The 21281-nt window shown below is 42.3% G+C and overlaps 1 protein-coding gene across 1 annotated transcript in view; it reads left to right on the forward strand.

Annotated features, from left to right (window-relative positions):
- The first annotated feature begins 1292 nt into the window (after positions 1–1292).
- RBM44 (RNA binding motif protein 44) overlaps positions 1293–21281 on the forward strand; it is a 43623-nt gene continuing 23634 nt past the window's right edge. Inside the window, 18 exon segments of the mRNA XM_052791417.1 lie at positions 1293–2196; positions 2199–2263; positions 2265–2811; positions 2937–2995; positions 4197–4373; positions 5085–5259; positions 5340–5365; positions 5648–5655; positions 5900–5939; positions 6353–6425; positions 6730–6832; positions 7174–7305; positions 8017–8090; positions 8191–8264; positions 8546–8942; positions 9728–9873; positions 9995–10139; positions 15314–15365. Coding sequence (XP_052647377.1) covers positions 1315–2196; positions 2199–2263; positions 2265–2811; positions 2937–2995; positions 4197–4373; positions 5085–5259; positions 5340–5365; positions 5648–5655; positions 5900–5939; positions 6353–6425; positions 6730–6832; positions 7174–7305; positions 8017–8090; positions 8191–8264; positions 8546–8942; positions 9728–9873; positions 9995–10139; positions 15314–15365 — 3175 coding nt within the window. The 5' untranslated portion in view covers positions 1293–1314.

The following is a 21281-nucleotide window of genomic DNA, read 5'->3' on the forward strand; positions in this document are numbered from 1 at the left end:
GTGAAACCCAGGTTATGGGCCTGTTAGTTGGTCTGCGTGCTCTCACAGGGGGAAGAGTTACAGACAGGACTGTATTTTGCTGTGCTTTACATAAGATTATAGTTGGGTTAGAGACCTGTGACTATACTATAAAATTGTTACGTTTCCTTTCAGTAGCTTAGAGCGCATACCTAACTGAGAAATATGTCTAACATTTGTATGAGTCCTTCTCTTCATTATAAGCTTCTGGGGAAAGGCAGAGAAGAATTGACAACTATTTATAAGAAACAAGCTTCACAAAGAGCGTCTTCCATCCCTACATGCTCTTTCTCTGCTTTTCGTTCATGCTATGAAACTAGGTTTGTTGCAAGTCCAGAGCAGGGGTATTGCTTTGCTTTGCTGTATTGTCCAGCTTTCTACTGTTGCTAAAAGAAGCGCTCTGATCCAAGAAACTGTCTTCCTGTTTTCCTTTATGACTTACGCTTCCTGACTGTAAAGATTCTCAGGTTTTCTGTGCTTAGTAACCATTTCTTCTTGTTTCCCCAGAATTAAAAGGAATATGCTTTCATTTCCCTTTTGTCCAACGCCTGAAGGGTTTTTAGTTCTCAGGAGGCACAGGGTTCTAAGTTCACCACTTCACTCATTGAAGTAGTTTTAAAAATTGTTATAGCTCCTGGACTGAAGGATGTTCCCTACAGTAAATACACTGGTCATGGATCGAGAAGCTGTAAGCTTTCTGTGGCAAGGAGTGCTTACAGGCCAGTATACAATCAGGAACAAAGTGAGGTCAGTTTGTGGCCACTGAATCCATGACCATTAGCATCTTGACTTTCAGAGTCAGTACATGCGTCTAAACACCTTCTGTGCTGTCTTGAAGTTAGGGTATGGTGTAAATAGATTGCTGTGTATCAACAGGGATTCTGATGATTCAGCCAAGAAATGCTTCAGTGGTAAGAGGGTGGAAACCTTGCCCAAGAGTGTAAGGAAATAGGGTTGATTGGTCTCTGAGGATGCTTTTACACAATTGAAATGACATGAGCAAGAATGGCAAATTATTTTAACAGCCTTCTGTAAGCTCTTAGGATTTCCTTGAGAACATACCGTATAATTCCTAGCTTCTATACTAGCATGCAGTAGGTGAAAATAAGATGGTTAATTTAACGTATGTTTTAAACAGTAATGTCCTCTTGTATACTATGCCGTATCTCAAACTTCTCTTAATTTTTATTAAGGTTAGACACTGATAAGAAGAGACAAGCCATTGACTTGGAGAGGTTGCAGTGGAAGTGAGTTGTGTGGATTACTTCTGAGGAGGAGAGCTTAAGTGTTTGTACCATGGAATTAGAAAAGAACGGCGATGTTAAAAGCAAAAGGAGATGCTTCAGTCAGACTTCCCATCCTTTTTCTTGTTCTGAGGAAGCTGAGCACACACTCGTCAGAGACACTGCAGTAGGAGCTAACCGGTCTGGCTTTGACCAGGCACATTCTGCCAATGTTTCAGAATTAAAGTTGTCAGAGGAAAGCTTACCTTATTTAAGTTCATCTTTAGATGCAGACATTGAAATGTATACTAAAGAGAGAATGAGAATTTGCTGTACACAGGTAGATGAAAGCAAGAAAGAAGCTGATATGTTGGGAAGGGCATGTGACAATATGCACTTTGATTGCGGGGTGTGTGATGATTGCAGACAAAGCCATTTAGGTGAAGATTCACAGCTGGAGTATCTCAGTGCTCACGAACAAGATTTTGATGATAGGAATAGCTCAAGTGAGTTTTCTGAGCAAAGGGAAACTATAGGAATCGAAACCTTAAAGCTGATAGATCCAGGTCATGAAGTTCCAGGTGATGCAGTCACACAGAAACAAAATCTCATTGACATGTCAGAAGATTGTTCTGCTTCTGAGTATGGTGTAGGTGACCAGACCTGCCCAGAAGCAGCTATGCCAGAGCTTCCCCACCTGCTTCAGGACTCTCTGTCTCTGCCAGATTGCAACGGCATGAATTATGATCATCGGGAAGAGCAAACAGAGTATCATAGTGTTGTTTGTGGAAGTATACTTGAAAGTCATTCATGTGGGAATAGAGAAAGGGTCTGTCCAAATCGGCTTGTATATGGCAGTTTAGAAAATGGAGAGGTGAAAGACATACCACTGATGGACAGCATGCTGCCACCCCAAATCGCTACAAGCAAAGAAGTGTCTGAAAAGAATGATAGACACATTCACAGTGTCTCAGTGAAGCAAGACAATCCTTTACTGTCAGCAAGGGAAAGGGCCCCTGCAGGAGCCATGCAATTTTGTGAACGTGCAGGGGATTCTGATTTCTACAGTTGTGAAGAATCTGGTATGTGTGCACGTGGTACCAGCTGCCTTGACTGCACTCCAAAGGATGCTGAAACTCAATTTCCGGTCTCTGCAATTCTCCCTAGTAAGAACCCCTTTTTTGGGGTGGAAGTTGCAGATAAATCCTCCCATGGAAATACCAGCTGTCTGAACTCGGAGCATCGTGAAACCTTGAAAAATGTTACCAGTGACTCTATGGTTAACCAGGCTGTTGATGCGAGTTCTGATTTTAGAGCTTGCTTTACAACAAGCAGAAGTACCAGTGCTCAGGTTTGTCTCTCGTCCAGGGCTACTAATACAGAGATAACAATGATGAACAAATCTCGACCCGTGGGATGGCGCCGTGAAAGGTGTGCAGACGTTGCTTGCAATACAGACTGGTCATGTGGAGCTGGTAGCACAGAGGAAATTCCATCACAGCTTACTGACACACTGGAAGAACATTCAGATGGCAATACTGCAACAGCTGAAAGAAGTTCACAAATTCAGGTAATTTAAAAAAAAAAAGCACAACCAAACAATTTTGATATATAGAACTTTTTTTAACTCAAAGTTGCTCTGAGCTTGTCTATACAAATGTTAATCTGTAACTTTTTAAAATGTTTTTTGTTTAGGAACAGTGGGAATCAAAAAATGAGCTGTGTAGCAGTGATTTAAAGATAAGCACTGACAGGTGGGTCGCGAATTGTCTTGGTTTGGAATTCTAGGTGCTGGGTAAGATTCTTTTCATGATTGAAAGGTTGTCTGTGACTTAGCAAAACTGATGGCATTAAAAAATTGCCGGGCAGCGGTTCCTGCACTGGAGGGTAGGAAGGGACCTGGATAAGTGAGAAGAATGAACAGAAGATCTGAAGTTGAACAAAGACCAAAGCAGCCTCGGTCTGCAGTTGCAGACTACCCAAAAACAAGTCGAGTGTAAGTCAGCAGTGCTCCCATATGGCAAAGAAGGGAAACCACATCCTGGGACTGCATTAGCAAGAGTGCAGCCAGCAGATGGAGGGAAGTGTTGATTCTTCTCGGTTTGGTGCTCCTGAGGTTGCATCTGCAAAGGTATCTCCAGCTGTGGGCCTTGTAGTGCAAGAAAGAGCTTGGCAGACTGGGGAAAGCCCACCAGACGGCCCCAGAGATGGTGAGGGGAGCTGGTGGAGCTCCTGATGTGTGGGGAGTGCTGAGGGAACTGAGTTTGGTCAGCCAGGAGAAGGGAAGGCTGGGGAGGTGGGGAACCTCCCTGCAGTTCTTGGCAATCAGGTGGTGGCTTGCAGAGAAGACTGTGTCAAATTCTTTGCAGAGGTGTGTTTTGAAAGGGCAAGAGCCAGCAGTTAGAGTCGGGGGAATTCTAAGTGGGTGTCAGAAAAAGTTTCTTACAGTGAGAGTAGTATTGGTACTGTCTCCTTTCTTGGAGATTTAAAACAAACAAAAAAACCCTGAACCCAGCAACAAAGCTGGACTGGCTAAGACCCTCAGCTAATTTTGAAGTTAGCCCTGCTTTGAACAGAGATTTGTATTGCAGACCTCCAAAGATCCTTTCCGACCTAGATTACTCTGTGACTGTGGACACAAATAGGTGTCTCTGTAGATCAACAGAGTTGCTAAGTTGCTTTTTGTTCTTACGACTGCACTTTTTGGATAGAAATGATTATGGTGCTCGTGCAGTTCCCACCCCTCATTTAAGGCTGATGATAATGTGAAAGCTGCTGTAAGACATCATTTTTTCTGTGTAGTAAATAGGAGGAACTGATTCATTTTTCTTTTTTTCCTTAAATAGTATCAGAAGTAGCTTCTGGAAAGCTACTTGTTTCAAAATAAAACATAATGAATGTAAAATATTGGTTCAAGCGTTCAAGATTTTGTTTACTATTATTATTATTTTAAAGGCCGGTACACCTTGACAAACAAGCTGTGAAGAATTCTACATCAAGCTACTGTCAAAAAATACTGCAGAGAGCAATTGAAGCAGAATTGCAGATTCTAAACATTCATTATCAGATGTGTTATCGGCACTGCTTGAAGATTTACAAACTGGCTTTGGAGGAAAACACAGGTTTTAGCAGGCACGTACTTTAGTGTCCTTTTAAATGAAATGGATAACTTGGTTAAAAAGCATTAATTGCTAAATGTTACTGATGTATTCTATCCATAGCTTGTAATAGTGTTTATAGTTAGCATTGTTGTCCAAAGGAGTTTACGTTCTCGTAACTGCCAAGTCTTATTTTCAGCCTAAAATCTTCTGTAGCATTCACAGACCCAGCAAAATACAGTTTGTTTCCAGGAATGTCCTTCTGTACAGGAGGAAAAGTACAGAAGGAGTAGTACAGAGAATCCGTTCAGGAGTGGACGAGATGCATAGAGGGGGAGCTGGGGAGGAGGTGGTAATGAAGAAAGAGAGAGGAGGTGCAGAATTGTTAAGAGGTGAGGCAGGAAGGGGGTAGCAATTGCAGAGTCTCTAGCTGATAAAGCATACGCCCTGTAACGAACCTGGAATTCAACCAAGAAGTCCTGCCTCTGAACACTTTACTGTGCCACGGATAGCTATAAAACCTCATTACTATAGTGTCTGCTCTGTAGCTTAGGAGAGGGTTCAAGAGAGCAGGGTGTAATGCTGTGAAACAGAGTATGGCTCCAGAGAGCTACTGTGCATGTTAGGAGTGAGCTCATGTTCTTGTGCAATGTGGAGGAGTCTTTAAACACTGTAAAATGGAAGCAGCAAAATAAATGAAATGTCTGTCTAAGTGGATCTTATTTTCTTATACGCTTTTTAACAGATGTAATGGAAATGCTGAATTAGGTTCATCTCTCATGTTGGTTTTGGAAGAGGTAAAAAAGAATTACAGCAGTATGAGAATGAAAATAAAAATGGGCATACCTTTAAATGCGCTTCCACCGCTATCAGTTGAGATGAAGTTGTTCCCAATCTCTTCTTCTTATGTCCCCTGCAAGGTAATTTCTTAATTGCTTTTTGTTTTTAATAATAATTGTTTTCTTAAGAAAATTAAGACAAATCTTTTCTTTTTTGACAGTTGTTCAGAGAGGATCTTTGCTATGAGTAAGTAGTCCTCATTTGTAGTTTTTAGTAAAGTTCAAAATAAACGAGAACTGAGTTTAAAACATGTTAAATTTAGAATTTCTTTATTTCAGGATGTATCTTATTGCTCCAAACTGTTTAGCTGAAAGACTAGCATAGCAATTTGGGTACAGTGATTTTATTTTAAGGAAATTTTTACTCTGTAGTGTTCTAGCACGCAAACTATGGAGTTGTATTTTTACTGTCTTTATAGCAGAAGTGTTCAATTTACAGGTAATTTTCCTGGTTCCCTACTTTCGCTAGTAAAATCTATGTCTCTAATCTTAATGCTCTCTGTCTTAAAACAACCAACCAAACAAACAAAACCCCCCCAAAACAAAAAACCACAAACCAAACCAAAAACAAACAAACAAAAAGAACCCACAAAAACCCCACCAAAACAAAAAGACTTCGCTGCCAACATCAATAACATTAGGCATATAAGCAGCTGTTCTACTAAGATTATCATTCAGTTATGAAGAATGATAAAAAAATAACTTCATATTTCTGGCGGACATGGTACCGCATGTTCAAGAACCATGTGCAGTTACTTTATGTAAGTGGAGATCAAAACAAATTTGGCAAGAAATTTTAACTGCATCAGGTAAACAACCAGAGATCTTTTTCAAATTTCTTGTTAAGTATTAGTAAAATGAATCAAAAATTGCATGGAGATTACAAATCGTGAAGATATATATCAAAACATCTCACAGAAAGCCATCTAGGTATAAAGGAAAAGCAGCCTAACATAGAACATAGCTTTATGTTTCAGGTTGCAACCAATGCATTTATAAAATACAGGTATCAAAAATCTTTTCTCATTTTAAGCTAAGAATTATTAAGCACATTCTATTTATTTACTGTGAGGTTTTGGAAATATTTAAATTAATATTTCAGAGTACTCGGTATCATTGTAAAATTTAAAATCATTGTGCCCTATTTTGTAAGAAATTCTTGGATCTGTTTTAGTTCTGTTTCAGGCACAGGAAAAGCTGACTTTGAAGTACCAAAACTGCAAGAAAGGAAAAGTTCTGTCAACATGGTAGGGACTACTTCTTCTTTCCTAGACATTATGTTGTGAAGCATGGTCTTCTCTTAGGTATATGTAAATACAATCACCATCTTCACAGCTCGAAGTGGGATTCTCTGCCAGTAATTGCAAATGCAGCTGATGTGACCAAAATTTTGATCGTCCTTTCAAAATGAAATAACTTGGGGGTTCTTGAAGATGATCAGTAGGTTAACTTTTTAAAATTTACCTGTTTAATCATTTAGTATCCTGAAGCTCAGAAAAATAATGTATAATCAGGTGCAAGTGCTACGACGTAACTGAAACATGTTTGTAGGACAATCCACAAACTGTATGTTTAACTGGTGGCTGTCAGCCAAGTGACTGTACTTCCTCCAAGACATTTGAAGAACAACATAAAGATCAGGACATGGAACGTGGTAAGCAATCTGCTTCCAGTACAAATACTATATTATTTGTTAGTTAAGTTGTTGGAAAAAACCCAAACCCTGTATAAAACATATATATGGATACTCAACTGTCCTTTCTGTGATGGAATGCTTAACATTGTATCAGCTCTATATTATATTTTACATCTTGGAAAAAAAAATTTTGCTGCTTAAATCAGAAGTGAAAACTAATATGTGTCACCTCTTTGTAATGTAGTACCAAGTCATGTAGGTAGATTGAATCCTCTTAAGTACACAGAAATTTGGTGCTCATTCATATGACATACCACGGTCTGAATTTTAACACACTGAAAATTATTTCAAATGTCAAGGCTGTGTGAAAAATGAAGAAAGGAATGAATATTGGTTTGATGCTAAAGAGGAGTTGACAGTAGCAGATTTTTCAGTAATATCTGAAGAAACAAAAAACCAACAAGAAAAACAAGACACAGTTGATTTAAGAGGTGAGGTTGTGTGCTTTAAGCTGCCATACCTAATAATGGTGTTTATTATTTGAGTATTCTATTCCTTCTACAAGCATAAGTAGACTTGGAAAAAATGCTAGCTGGGTTTTCAGACTTATTTTTTCATTGACTTGCAGTCAATGCTTGTGCAGATATTCAGCTCATTTCGTCCATGTTTTTCCTTGAAAACGTGACCTACAGTGGTTAAACTCAATTTAGTCAATGTCCAGCCAATCATGTAGCTCTAAATCTTTCTTTTTTTATCTTCCTTCTCTTCCTGCTTCCTTCCCCATACTGGCTTCTTGAGAGATAGCTGGGAATGGTCTGTGTTTGGAGACTTGTGTCCTGGTGATGCGCATGGTTAGAAGTCCCAGGGTGTTGAAAGCAGAGAGTTTGTGTGCTCCATAGTGGGCACTCACAGTTCAGTACCCATGCTTTAGCACTGGTACCTGTTAGATCAGACCAGTGTTTTCTCTGGCTGTACGTCTTCTGCTTCTTCAAACCTTAGGAAATAACTCAGGGAAAAGAGATTTCATGAACTGAACTGTTCTGCTTCTCAGGATGCTCATTTTCTGTTAGAAGACCTCTTCATTCTTTTAGTTTTTTTTAAAGGTTTTCTATCTACACTTTCCGAAATCTACAGAGAAGATGTTAGCTTGAACTGAAACAAGAATAGTTAGTAACACTTTGCTTTCTTATGTTTATTATTAGAAGTGAGGATAATGGAGAGTGGAAATGAGTGTTCTTTTGTTCGTGTTGGTGGCCTAAATTCCTCAGTGTCAGAGGTATGCCTGTTCTTACTTACATAGTAGTAGTAATGTTTTGCCTTTTCTCTGAGTTCTTTCACACTATACATTTGCAACCAAATATGCTTCTATTTTGTAGGGTGATTTAAGATCACATTTCCAGAAGTATCAAATTTCTGACAGTCTTACCTCTGTGGATTCTAGTAACTACAGGTATATTAATATAAGTTTTACTTGTTTCAGACTTTTTTTCTGTCAAAGTGAATGATGGGAGAGAGGAGGGAGTTGTTCTTTAATTTGTTTCAGTAATTAATGTAGCTACAGATAGGTTGACAGAAACTTGTCATTCCAGACAGCTTCTCATGAGAAGTTAAGGAGTCTGAAATGTTCTGTGGAGTTTAATGGAGATACAGTTAATATTCAGAAGACGAGAACCATCATGTGTTTTACTTAGTTTCCTTTTTTTTTTTTTTTTTTTTAATTTTATGCCTTAGTTACACATTTCTTTCCTTTAAAGACACTAATAAAGCAAAGTTAGCTGTAGAGGAAATGAACCAGAAAAAAATAAAAGGAAAACCAGTAAGTGTTGAACTTGTAGATACTTCATCAGAGAATAAATATTTGGTTTCCCAAGTACTTACAAATAAGCTTTGGCATGAAAACCAACCTGTTGATAACAGTAAAAGAAATCATCAAGACAAAACACTCGCTTCAGCCTCCAATTCTGTGAAAGCACCTGACGCCACCTCTGCTTCTGAGAAAATGCATCTCCTTCCCGTAACTTCTTCAGAAATTTCTTGCTCTACACAAGTACGTTCAGAAACAAAGTGCACTGGTCTGAAATCATCTACTGAAGATTCGGTACATTATTTGCTTGGAGTTAATCAAAAGGTAAATAATTATTCCTAAGGCTCCTTCATATGGCAGATTAAGAGCCTTAAAACTTCTTGTCCCATAACATGTTACATTTAATATATATAGAATAATGTTAGGATAGGAAAACATGTTACGTGTCAGTAATAAATTTCTGGCATGCTGCAGAAGAGTGAGAGCACTATTCATTTGCCCCTCCATCAAATTGTGATATTCCATCTTTTTTTCTTAATCCTAAGCCAGTTGGGAACCTAGCCATTTGCACTAGATTTTTCATCTGGCTTTTCTCCTCTTTTGAGTTTCCACTTGTAACACTTTTTTTATGTGAGTATCTTGTGATTTCATACCAGAAGGATTTTGGGATACTGGAGGGGAAACTCACGTCTTTTTAAATATACATCTAAGGAACATCTATGTATAAATACAGTATTTTGTATTCGGTCAGGTTGGTCCTGGGAGGATAAGGCACAGTTAGTAATTGCTGGTGTTGCTCTCATAAACTATATAGATATGCTGCCTTTGGGGATTTAACTTTAAATATGCTAGTCCTCTGGGAAATATAAATCAGATTAATTTAAAGTAGCAGGAATGTCAGTTACACGTAAATGCATGTAGCAGTTTTATTTCTAATTTACAGGTTGGGTAATATGGCTGGTTGTATTAGAATAATTTATTGATCTGAATCTGTATCTGTCATTTTTTCTTTTTCCATAACAGGAATATTTGTTAGTAGTAAAGATATGCTGTATTACTTGTACAGTACTTAACCCATTCACTTATTGCTTGTTTTGATGCAATTCTAGGATACTGGAGAAAATTTCCTGCAGAAAACATCTGCTCCTTTCTCCACTAATTCATATGATGCCTTTATTTCTCCTAATACGTTGAACTTGAGCAGCTTTACCAAATTAATGAAGAAACTTCAAGAAATTCATCCAGAGGCTAGCAGGTGAGAGTATTTGGATTTCATTTCTGCCCTGATTTGTAATGGATCCAATATCCGTGGTAACTAAGTGCTAAATGTATTGCATAAAATGTGATCTAAACAGTTATTTCTTTTATTCACATAGAGACAAAATTGTGGATGCTCTGCTGGAGGTGAGGAGAAACAACAAAGGTATCCTAAGCGGCTTGTCCATCAATTCTATTGCAGAAAGGACCTCTGTCATTCTGAGGAAATCGATGCCCAGTTGTGGGTGGGAAAAGCAATGTAAATAAGTGAGTATTCTAGCCTACAGAAGTATATTGAAATAAAACCACTTGAATTTGTGTAGCTGTCTAGCCTGACTAGGTTAGTGAGTAATTTAGTATAAAGCTCTGCAAGTATCTGAATGAATCCACTGAAACGATGGTTTCTAAGGATTGTTAGCTGTCTTGCAGAACATCTGTAAACAGATTGGCTTGCTAGCTCTATGCACTCTATAAAACTTGGTGTACTGGGGGTTTTATTATGCAAACTGTTTTATTGATTAACGTAGTGGAGAACGTCGTCACACATACTCTTTACAAAGGTGACACCTAATGGCCAGTCCTTGTGTAGCATTTCATAAAGAAATCCCAGTGTAGGCTCAGTTTTGGTTTAAAAATTGGTGATTTCTGTCTGATATATGAGATTCAGTTCTGGACTGGAAATCTAAGAGTAAGATTGAATGTCTTTTAGTTTTTTCATGTTAAAGGAAATCTTGCATGATGACACAGCACTGGATGCTGCAGGAAGCTGCAGGAAGCTGAACATGCTAAAACCACAGCCCAGAATTCCAGGGACATGTACATATATTCTCCTGTAGGAGACATCCTTGAGTTGGCACTTGTTTCAGTTTCCTACTAAGCTTGGTATTCTGCTTGCTTTAGGGCTGCTAGCAGTGCCACTACCAGGTTTCCCGCACTGTCCCATATGTTCTTAGCAATGCTCCAGCTTTGCTTTTGCCCACAATCACAATCTGTACGATATTTATTTTTCTGTCGTGTTTCTTCTCCAAACTGCACCAAATTCTTAATGCTCTGGTTTTGGTTTCAAAGCTCCTGTTTCAAGGATGTCAAGGAGTCAGTTTGGTTTTAATTGATACCGCCTCTTCCAAGACGAGTAGTATTTATGCCGATAGTTTTACATATCTCCAAGTATCTTTCCCACCCATTGAATGTTGCTTAGACTGAATTCTCTTGGTCAGGTGCCTACGCATGTGTTACTGTAGTGCACGAGTAAACCATAACACAGCTTGAACTTGAACAGAACAGCTGAGCATTACATAGTAGAACTATAACAGAAGTAGAGCAATTCTGCACGGTAAGATGAAGCAGAAGCCTGGGCTGGAAGAGTTTCCATAGATGCATTAAATATACAAACAGATGCTTATAGTCCTTGTTCTGGGAAGTAATATCAGTGACTAGAAAAGTTCTTCAGAAAGACTGACTGTAGGTTGTGCTGAATACACAGAGACATAGGATAGGATTTTAAATACAGCACAAGATCATACTTCCCATATTGATGAAGAGGATGAAAGCATCTCAACCAATAGGCATGTTTGGCCGAGTTCCTTTTGAAAGGATTACTGTAACATAAGTTTGTTAGTTTGGCACTTGGCTGCCCTATGAGCTTTTACAGATGCCTCTATGAAGCAAAATAAAATCTAAAAAAGCAAAGTCTTCATATTAATCTACAGACTGACTTCCACAGGACTGCAGATATGGACATAAACTCATTTAAAAAATAAATCTTACAGTCGAAAGTATTTTCAGTTAGTGAGGTTTTAACAGCCTCAAATGTGTTGTGCTTTCCTTGTCAATTGACTTTTTTTTTTTTTTTAAATGGTGTGTGGGCTTTACAGTCGTGATTGTTCCTATGATAGTATTTTTTCTTCTGTTGCTTTGCTAAAGAGATGATGACTTATAACAATTTTTACTTTCATCATGAGGGAGCTGTGAAATAGCCAAGTCAGTAATAAGTAATGGGGAAAAAGAATTCTCATCTTTCCGTAGTAAGAAACAAGTATGTAACATGTTTAAGAAAAGATGATTCTGCTCAAAGCTCATCTATACTAATTCTGGTACGTGTGTAGCTTCAGACTTTCCTGAAGTGTAAGTGTCCACTGAGAAACACCACCTTGGAGCCATATGTTCTTGCAAGCTGATGAAATGTCCAGAGTTGTACAGATAATACTCTTATGTCAAGCTGTATTACATACTATTTAATGTATAACAACTTAAATTCAAGCTTTAAAGTAAAGCACGATATAATCTTGCTTTTTTTCTTTGGCTGACTTAGCCCAGAGTTGGATATCTGAATATTTATAGATCTTGTATATTTGTTAATTTTGAAGGAGTAACTTCATTAGAAATGGGAAGTTAGGTTTTGGACTGGAAAGTCCTTTTATTCTCATTAGTGAGCAGCTGTCATATGTACCTGAGCAGCATGCTTAACCTTTTTCTGTTTTCTAAACCTCATGGTAGGCAGCGGTTAATAGGAATCATGATGCTCTAAAAGTTATTCAGTGAAGCATTAAAAATGGCTCTTTCTTTAAATTTTATCAGTACCAAATGTCCATGCTTGGAAGCTTTTTGTGAAATTAATAATCTGCACAGTAAAAATTTAAAATCAGACCAATGGAGAGGGGTCTTATCGAAGCATAACTAGAACAGTGCTTTGAGAAACGTAAAGAAATGCATAGAATCTATGTCCTCCTAAATGATGATTTGATAACTTAATTTTGAATTAATTGAATTAATTTAAAAAATGACCACCAGATATGACTTGTTGCACAAAGATTATATATTTTATTTTACTGTAGTCATTTCTTTCACGTGATTCTTGAAGCTAGGAAACCTCACTCTCCTGTGTATTTCTGCAGTACATAGCAAAATTATTATAGATTCTAGTGGTCTTCTGAGGTATTAAAACTGCTGATGTTCCTTTTATTTCAGTTTGAGTGTGTACATGGAAAATTTACCTGCTGCTTTTTTTTGTGTGTGTGTTTTGTTTTCTTTTTTCTTTTTAAGTAGATGGCTTTCCAATTATGAAGACTCAATCATCTCCCTTTGGAAGATTTTTGCAACTTCTATACTCCAGCTTGTTCCTAGATTGTACTGTGGTTTTTGTTTGATTTATTTCAGCACATCTTAATGAAAACTCATGTAGCATCACTGTATCACATGCAGTCTTATCCAAGAGAATATAACCTGAAGGTCAGTTTGAGGTGTTTTTCTGTTTATGCAGATATTCAGTGATTCCTCCTGGTTTTGTTGTTCCCTGTAGTTGGTTCAAGCATTTCAGCAGGTTTCTCTAAGGTAGAAAGATCACACTTCAGTGAAGCAAGACTTCTCTAATACTGACTGGGCTTTTCTAGGCTGAAGTGCACAACCCCCCATTCTTGCATGCCACTTAATTTTAGGCATGGTGGTAGCTGCTAGGATGTTAATAAATAGCCAACACGCTTGTGCTTTCCAGATAATCTGATTCTGAATAGTCTGTAGAAATTCCATGTATCCTTTGAATACCAGGGAGGTGCGGGGGAGGCAGCAAGGGCTTCATTTTAGAAAACCAGGCTTCGGAGCTGGCAGCGCTGGTGGACGTGGTTACGTAATCCTGTGCTGCAATAGAGTCATCTTGTGTCAGTTTTGACTCAGAAGCGTGTTGCAGACTGCAGAGCAGTGGTATGGCCAAACGTTTCCTTCAGGATGAAGCCTAGAATTTTTTTTTTTTTTCCCCTCCCCACCCCCCCAGAACATGGCATTTTGTTGTCTCATATTCCACTTCTGTTACTGCAAGCAGAGGATGGGCTTCTAAATCCTTTTTTTGTGTCCCATGGCCTGGTATAGTGGGAATGACACACTCGCTGAGATTTTTGGTTTGGGTTGGTACAGGGGGAGGAAGAATGCTGGGAGCATTCAGTCTTTCATCTTTGCTTGTGTTGTTACTGTACGGAAGAGGTCTAGATTTTAAATCCTCTTCTGGTAAATGAAGGAAAGGCAGCTTAGGTATACGTGTCTGGTCAGAGGGCGAGGAGAATTATCCTTGATTGATGTGGACAGGCTCATGCTGTGATATAGCATGACAAGGCAGTAGATTGCTGCTGTCCATCGCTGTCTCTTTGTTGTACTTCGTTCTAGATCCCGGCTGCATTTGCTGCTGAAAATAGCAGCCTTACTTACCTGCAAATAAAGGTTCAAATTCCCTCTTCAAAAATTTGTGTGGGTGTTTTGCTGTTTTCAGATCTCATCCGTTCCCTCCCCTCTTAGCAGAACCCCTGTCCGTAACGCTTTCAGAGTCCAGCCTCATCGTTGACAGCCAGTACTGTAAACTTGGTCCTGAAGCTGCAGGTGAGGCCTCAACATTGGTTTCTTTTCTGTTTGCATCCAGATGAAAGCTGCCATAGGCTTTGCTCTGCCACGTTATTAACAGCAAGTGCTGCCCTTTGTGTTCCACAGACTTGATTCTGTTATTAGTCGGGTGTTACTAATAGTTTAGGATAGAACTGGCTTTCTGGCATGCAAGCTGTTTTGTTTCTCTTCGGAAAGCAGAAACAGGTACAATGTGAAACATTCAAGTTAGCACACCAAGTTGTTCATTCAAGTTTTCTTGTTTCTTGTTCTTCTTAAAATGCGGGAGAACCAGTTTGTGGGGCAGTGACCTCCCTGCAGCTGGAGCCCTCGCCCACTGGGACAATACCCTCCTAATGGCGTATCCTAATCCCAAATGTGCTCCTGAAAAGCCCAAGCAGGCACTCTCGTGTTCAGGCAAGGCCAAAATTTAGCTATCAGCTGTAGGTGGAGCTGTACTAGCTCAGTTAATGATTTTCCACTCAGTTAAAAAAACCAAACCTGTAAAACATTTATTTTCCTCGCATTTCATCCTCTGTGTTCATATTCAGCGCTGTAAAAAGAAAGGGAAGGGATGGCTTTCAGCCTTAGGCTAGAGAGAAGTGCCTTTGGCGGAGATGGAAGGAGGGCTAAGGAAAACGCGTGAGAAAAAAAGGATTCCTTGGTGCCTTCCTCGCGACCTGTCCCTGGGCGCCCACCTGCCCATTCCAGCGTGAGGAGATGGGAGAGAACGCTGCCTGACCCGGGCACGACGGTCTCGGCTAACGCCCGCTGAACTCATCGGGAAGGTTACCTGCCTTCGGTCGTGCCGCCATCTGCCGAAGCAAGGCGTTCCTCTGCGGAGAAGGCAGCCGCCCTCGGCCCGGCCGGGGGAGGGAGACGCGGCCGCAGCCCGGGGCGGTGTGCCGCACGGGGCCCGCCCCTGGCGCGCAGGAGCGCCGCCGGCGCCGAGCCGCCCCCCTCGACCCCCCGGATCCGAGGAGGATTCTGTTCTGCCGTCCCGCTCCTTCCCGTGGGCCGCCGGTAGCCCACCGGGAGCGGGAGCGGGAGCGGGAGGGCTGGCTGCGCGGGGCTAGAGCGCGGCGGCGATGGCCCTGCTCCCGCGGCGATTCTTCTGCTTCGTGCTGGGTAAGTGCGGGTCCCCGCAGCCCCGGGAACAAACTTCCCCGGCTGCCGGGCGGGACGCGGGGAAGAAGCCTAGTACCGTTGGTGCGGGGCGGTGGGAGCGGGAGAAGCTTCCCGGGAAGCCCCGGAGCAGCCCGGCGGCGGGGGCGGGGGGCGGCTGCGGGGAAGTCCTCTGCCTTCCCGAGCGGGACGGCAGGGAGCAGCGGCGGGACCGGGAGGTGTAGCTCGGAACGGGTGTGCGGCACCGGCCCCCTCCTCCCCGGCTTTACCAGTGCCCGCTGACCCGTTCGTTCCTGACATCTGCGAAGGCTCCAGCCGGGCTTCGCTGGCCACACAGAAAGCAGGTGGAAATTCAAAGGAGAAATCATTCTAGGGCGCTGGGATAAAATAAAACAGCTAACTTGGCCTCTATGCGTCAGATGACGATGCTATCGGACAGAGCTCGGTTTTGTGGGGGATTTCCTATTTGGTAGGTGAGATTTACTGAGGCGTGCTCACGCTGGGAGATGTCCTCTGCCATTTGTTTCAGAAGTAGAAATTAATTACGAAGAGACTGCTTTAGGAGTCTCTATTTTCTTATTTCTGAGCCGCAGGGAGAGGACGCAGGCAGAAGTGCACGCTCAAGTGCGCATTTTTAAGCCGAGGTCGGATGTTCTGGGTTTTGCAGATGATGGACTTAAAATCAGGTTGGAAATTCTTGCATTGTCCAGTTATTTTCATGGGGTGCAGAATGCCCTGGTTTCTTTGATGCTCCTAGCATTTCAGATGCAACAGGTAGACTTGTGCTGTGCTTGTAACCTGTGTATCTGCAGCAGAAAGCTCAGGAGGATCAAGTATTGCTACTCTGTATAAGAAGAAGTGTTTATTTAAGGTTACTTAAAAGGGAAACCACATACCCTTGTCCTAACGCTGATCTTCCATGAAATCAAAGTGCTCTTTGAGGAAGCGTAGATTTCTCCTTCTTTACCTTCATTCTCCCCTGCTGGTTTTGTCCTCCAAACCCTGGTGAATAATGCATTGAGCTGTACCTGCATGTAATGGTCTTATCTGTACCCCGTGATTAACTATTTACTACTCTTTACCTGGCGGTTGTTCACGGGGAGGAGAAGGCTGTGCTGTTAGAAGTACATTCTCCATGCTCGGTTGCAGGGAAAGGCTCTGGAGCAGTCCCATGCAGAAACCTGTGGCTGATACTGCTGCCGGTGAGCACTAATTCCTGCTTAGTTAGGATTTCTCTCTGCTCTGTCTTCCCAGTCCCTTTCCCCTTTTCCTGCCCCTTCCTTCTCTTGGTTTGGGCACTGTAACTGCTGAAAGTGTGGAGAGCAGGAGTCGGTGATACTCCAGGCTGCTCTTTTCCATCTCCAGTAGACTCGGTCGCAGCAGGATGTCTGCCTCTGTGCAAGCCACTTAACCGATGACAGCTAATTGTGGTGTTGAGTGGTGGATGCATTTGTATTTCGCTGCATCCTCCTCCTGCGATTTATTTTTTTTTTTTGAGCACGTTCTGCACTATTAAAAAAAAACCAAACACAACAACCTGTTTATGTCTTTCTGCTTTACAGCCCTGCACACAGACAGGGCTGCACTGAAATTGCAGGTGACAACTGAGAGCACCCAGAAGTCACAGTGGAGTCATGAATTTTGAGGTTGCTGATGTTTCTGAGGAAGCAGGTGTTTTAAAATGAAATTTATTTATTTTTTTAAAAAGGGAGAGATTAAAGGGGGAAAAAAGCTCTGCTAACAGGTGTGCCAGGATCTTGCTAACCTGAGCGCTGAGGTGGCAGGCCAGAGTGCCTCTGCTCAACACGAGGTATTAACACTCACATGGGGAGCATCGTCTCTGTTCCCGTAAATCATGCCACGCACTGCTGCAGACCCTCTTTGGAAAGGCAGCAGGCAGGGAGGACAAGTTTTATGGCTGTGTGTTGGCATTTTTACTACCGACTTGTGAGCCTTGCCGCTGCCTTGGGACATGCTCTCGGACAGCTTCCTTTGTCGCTAAAGCACCTTCCCTTGCAAGTTGTTGAGCGCTTTATGAACGTTGAATGTTGAGTGGTGGTTTATGATGCTCTCCTCCCCAGATCCTCATTTCTGGAGATTTGTCTGCCTCTGTAGGCAGCTCACCCTGAGCTCAGGGGCTTTCACTGAGCCTGGTTCTGTCCCAGCTCCTTCTCGCTGCATTTAGCTGCGGTCTGCCTCTGCAGCCCACAGCAGGATGCAGAAGTGGTCTGGAGAGGCCGTCTTTCTGTTTCAGAAGAAATAGATACCCTCTGAGATGTCCAGATGACATCCAGAATAAAATGGGGGGAGCAAGGTTAAGGTTGATACTGCTTCGTTGTGCCTCTGTTGAGTTGGTAATTTCTGCATCAAGTCAGAGTGCAGCAACTTCGGCTGCTGGTTGGGAGCATCCTCCCTGCCTTGTGACCACAGCCTCAGCAGGACTTCTTGGTGGTGGGGACCGAGCCCCTGGCCTAAAGCTGTGCGAGCCTTACTGCCCCAACTGGAGAGCTTTCCCTGGCAGCTCAAAGCTGCTGACTCCCAAATTTGCATGCGGTCTAGGCCACAAGAGGATGACACAGACTCTCTCCCTGCCACCATAATTCCCTGGCGGTACCGCAGCTGGGGTCCAGATCCCAGCAGGATCAACTGAGCTTTCCTCCTATACAAGAAAAGCCTTTCTCTTAAAGCTCAAGCTTTAAGTAACTTTGCAACTGGCTGTGGAGTCCTTAAAAAGCAGTGATGGTCAGGGTATCAACTGCCTAAAAATAACCCCGGTCTCATTCAGCAGGCCTGAGATCCAGCTGTATCCCAAGGTAACCACTTCCATTAGAAGTAAAGTTAGGCTTTTTCTGTTTTTTGGCTGCGGTTCCCTGCAGAGACTGCTCAGAGAGGAAGGAATGAGCCATGTTCTTGCTCATAGTTACTGGGAACGGTGATGATTAGCACCACGCTCTGCTCTGCAGCCTTATTTCAGTGGTTAAGGGGTTACCTGAGGGCTGGGTTTCACAAGGAGACTTATTACTGCTGGTGATGATGGATGAAGCAGGATTATAGCTTGGGAGCCAGGTCAATGTTGCGCAGCTGAGAGTTAACAGGCAAACCCTGTTATTTCTGCTAAAAGCCAGGCAGGTTTGCAGAGAGATGGGCCCACATCGATGGCACTTCTGCTGCACCGCTTGCTGGAGCGTGGTGCAGGGATGCGCCAGTAGCATCCCTCCAATGAACCCGCACACATACCCAGGGATGCTGGCTGGCGTGAGAAGGGCTGGGTGACACTCGGGGCTCTTGCTTTTGGAGCTGCAGTGCCTCTCACAAACGTGCTAGCAGGTGGCTGGGGATGCTGTGGGGATGGACATTCCCCACGCCGGTGTTTGCTGTCGCTTGCTGTGCCTGTTTCTGCTGGCACACGGTGCTGTGCTATGCTGCTTTGATTTCTTTCGGGTTTAGATAGCTGTGTTATTGAAAGAGATAAGAGGGAATTGCAAATAAGGCCAGTAAAACATTAATATAATATTGATTCCCTGCATTTTCTGTCTATGCTGTACAGCATTGTGTTTGCATATTCTACAGAAAATGATGCTTTCTTAAAAAACAAAATGGTTATTGGCACTATTTGTGATGTCTCTTGGAAAATACAAAATTGAAAGTGCCTTTGTATCCTCTGTTCAGCCGCTGGGACCTCTGGAGTCAGGAGACAAGGTAGTGACTTAAAACCTTTGGAGTTCTTCAAAGTGCCTTAAATTGTTTTAACTGTACCTATAAAAACCATTACTTCGATCCTTGGACTTTGGCCCAAGATGCCTCTGGGAGGTGAGGCGGCAGCGAGAGGAGGTGCTTTATGTTTTCTGTATGTGCCTGGGTGCCTCTATATTCCCTTTGCCCTGTAACCATCCTTAAACCATTATACTTTACACCTTGATACCATCAATCAGTGCTTTGCAGGCTGTAGTCAGCTTATCACTTGAATTTCCTGGACTCAAAAATAATAGTAATAAGAAAAGATTAACGTTAAAATTAACAACAAAGGGAAACCTCTGCCTGTCAGCAGGAGCAGCTTTGCGAGACAGGCGGCTGCACCGCTACCGCAAAATTTTGCGGTGTGTTAGGATTATGTGTGTCTTCCCTGACTGAAAAGCGCACTCAGTAATGCTTGCGTGTGATTTGAACTCAAGCGCCTCTTTTAGAAAAATACTTAGTCTTGCTTTAAAGACTAATTGAAGGCTACCATGTCTCTGGGAAAATCCTCCTAAATATTTAGAGCGTGTTGTGTTATAAATCCCTGACAATAAAGTAAAATGTTCCTCCTCCCTTTCAGAGCATCTCTGAGATGGAGAGCACTCGAGGCTTCCTGTACATTAAAAGAAAAGCATATGAGCAGTGAAAAATAAATTACTTCTACCATGTAGTTTCACGTACTGCTCCCATACATGCCAGCCCTATTCCTATAGAAACCGGTGGCGTATGGGTTTGATAGGCTGTGTTATCCAGTCAGGAAGCCACTTGGCTTTGAGAAATTTAATTGCATTTATTAATTCTGAAATGCTGTTGAATTAAACAGCCGCTAAGCACCGACACTGTAATCTCGTATTTGTAATGGCTCTGGAGGTTGTGGGTAATGAAAATATAAATGCCATGACCTGGAAAGAAATTAGAGACCTCATAATCGCTAAAAATGGGGTTGGCATCCTTCGTGTTTTCAAAGGGCTGGAAATCAAGATCGGGTCGTTACAGAGTTGAGGGAGGTCTTGGAAACCTGCGGGTGGAAATCCGGAGTTACTTCTCTGTGCTGGCAAGTTCATTCTGCCTCCCTAACTGGCTGTAAAGTCTGGTTCCGTTGATATTAGCAGGCATGTTTGGCGGAGGTTTTGGCCCCAATGCGATGGTTGTGATGGCAGCCCTTGCCAGCACAGACTCTGCACCGAGCGAGGACTGAAAACATCGCTGGGCAGCAGTGGGTTCAGGGGAGAGGAGCATTAAAAACTGCTTATAGGGAATATGCAGTGTGTTTCGACTTGGTCAAATAGCTAAATACCTTTTTCTCTTCTGAAAGATGATCATGGCTAGGGTTTGCTAGGCAAATTCCAGCTGTGGATAGGTGAGTACCAGGGAATCCCGAGCCCAGGGTGCCATTGCTCTGTTGTTACGCTGCTGCAGATGCTGCCGAGCTCACTGCTTTTAATCAGCAAAACCAGTAATGAACCCGCTTAATGGTTTTAGTCCCTTGTCTCTGCGCTTCTACAACTTGAGCTTTTGAAGATTTAAAACCACAGCCTGACACCTCGGGAAAGCATCCCAGCGGGGCTCTGCGCCGGGAAACAGGCAGCAGCCTGGGTGAAAACCTCCGGCAGCACAGGATTTCAGCCAAGGGTGGGATGCGATTCCCTCTGGGCTTCGCCGTATCCGTTAGGTAACATTTGTTGGGAAAACAGCGGCGCTCTGTGTGGGTGAGCTGCAGAGAAGTGCCATCTCTGCACGTTATTCAGCTGGAAGGAAAGAAAATCGCATTGAGAAGCCTCTGTGAAAAAGGAAAATAAATTGTTCCTGGGCTGCTCATGTGGCTCAGCAACAGATTTTAGTCTGGAAACTGTATATTGAAAGTATTTAGTCAAGCTGCTGTTCTTTGCAGCCTGCAATGAATGCACCAACAAGACAGTGTGGCTGTTTATTTTGGTTTTCTCCCTAACGAGTTTTTATATTTGTTTATTGTGTGCTTCTTCATAGGCATTCTGTTTGAGTGAATAACATTTGCCTGGGAACCAATTTTTTTATCTCAACGGTAGTTCAATAAAATGGCTCATAGTCCCACATACCAGAATAATCCGCGTTTAACACGCACAAACCCGCTGAAACCTGAACTGACGGGATTGAAGCGTGTTGTCTCCAAACCAACACCAGGCACTTTTAACCTTGGTGTTAGTT

The sequence above is a fragment of the Harpia harpyja genome, chromosome 7 (assembly GCF_026419915.1).
Source record: "Harpia harpyja isolate bHarHar1 chromosome 7, bHarHar1 primary haplotype, whole genome shotgun sequence".
In the NCBI taxonomy this organism is placed as follows: domain Eukaryota; kingdom Metazoa; phylum Chordata; class Aves; order Accipitriformes; family Accipitridae; genus Harpia; species Harpia harpyja.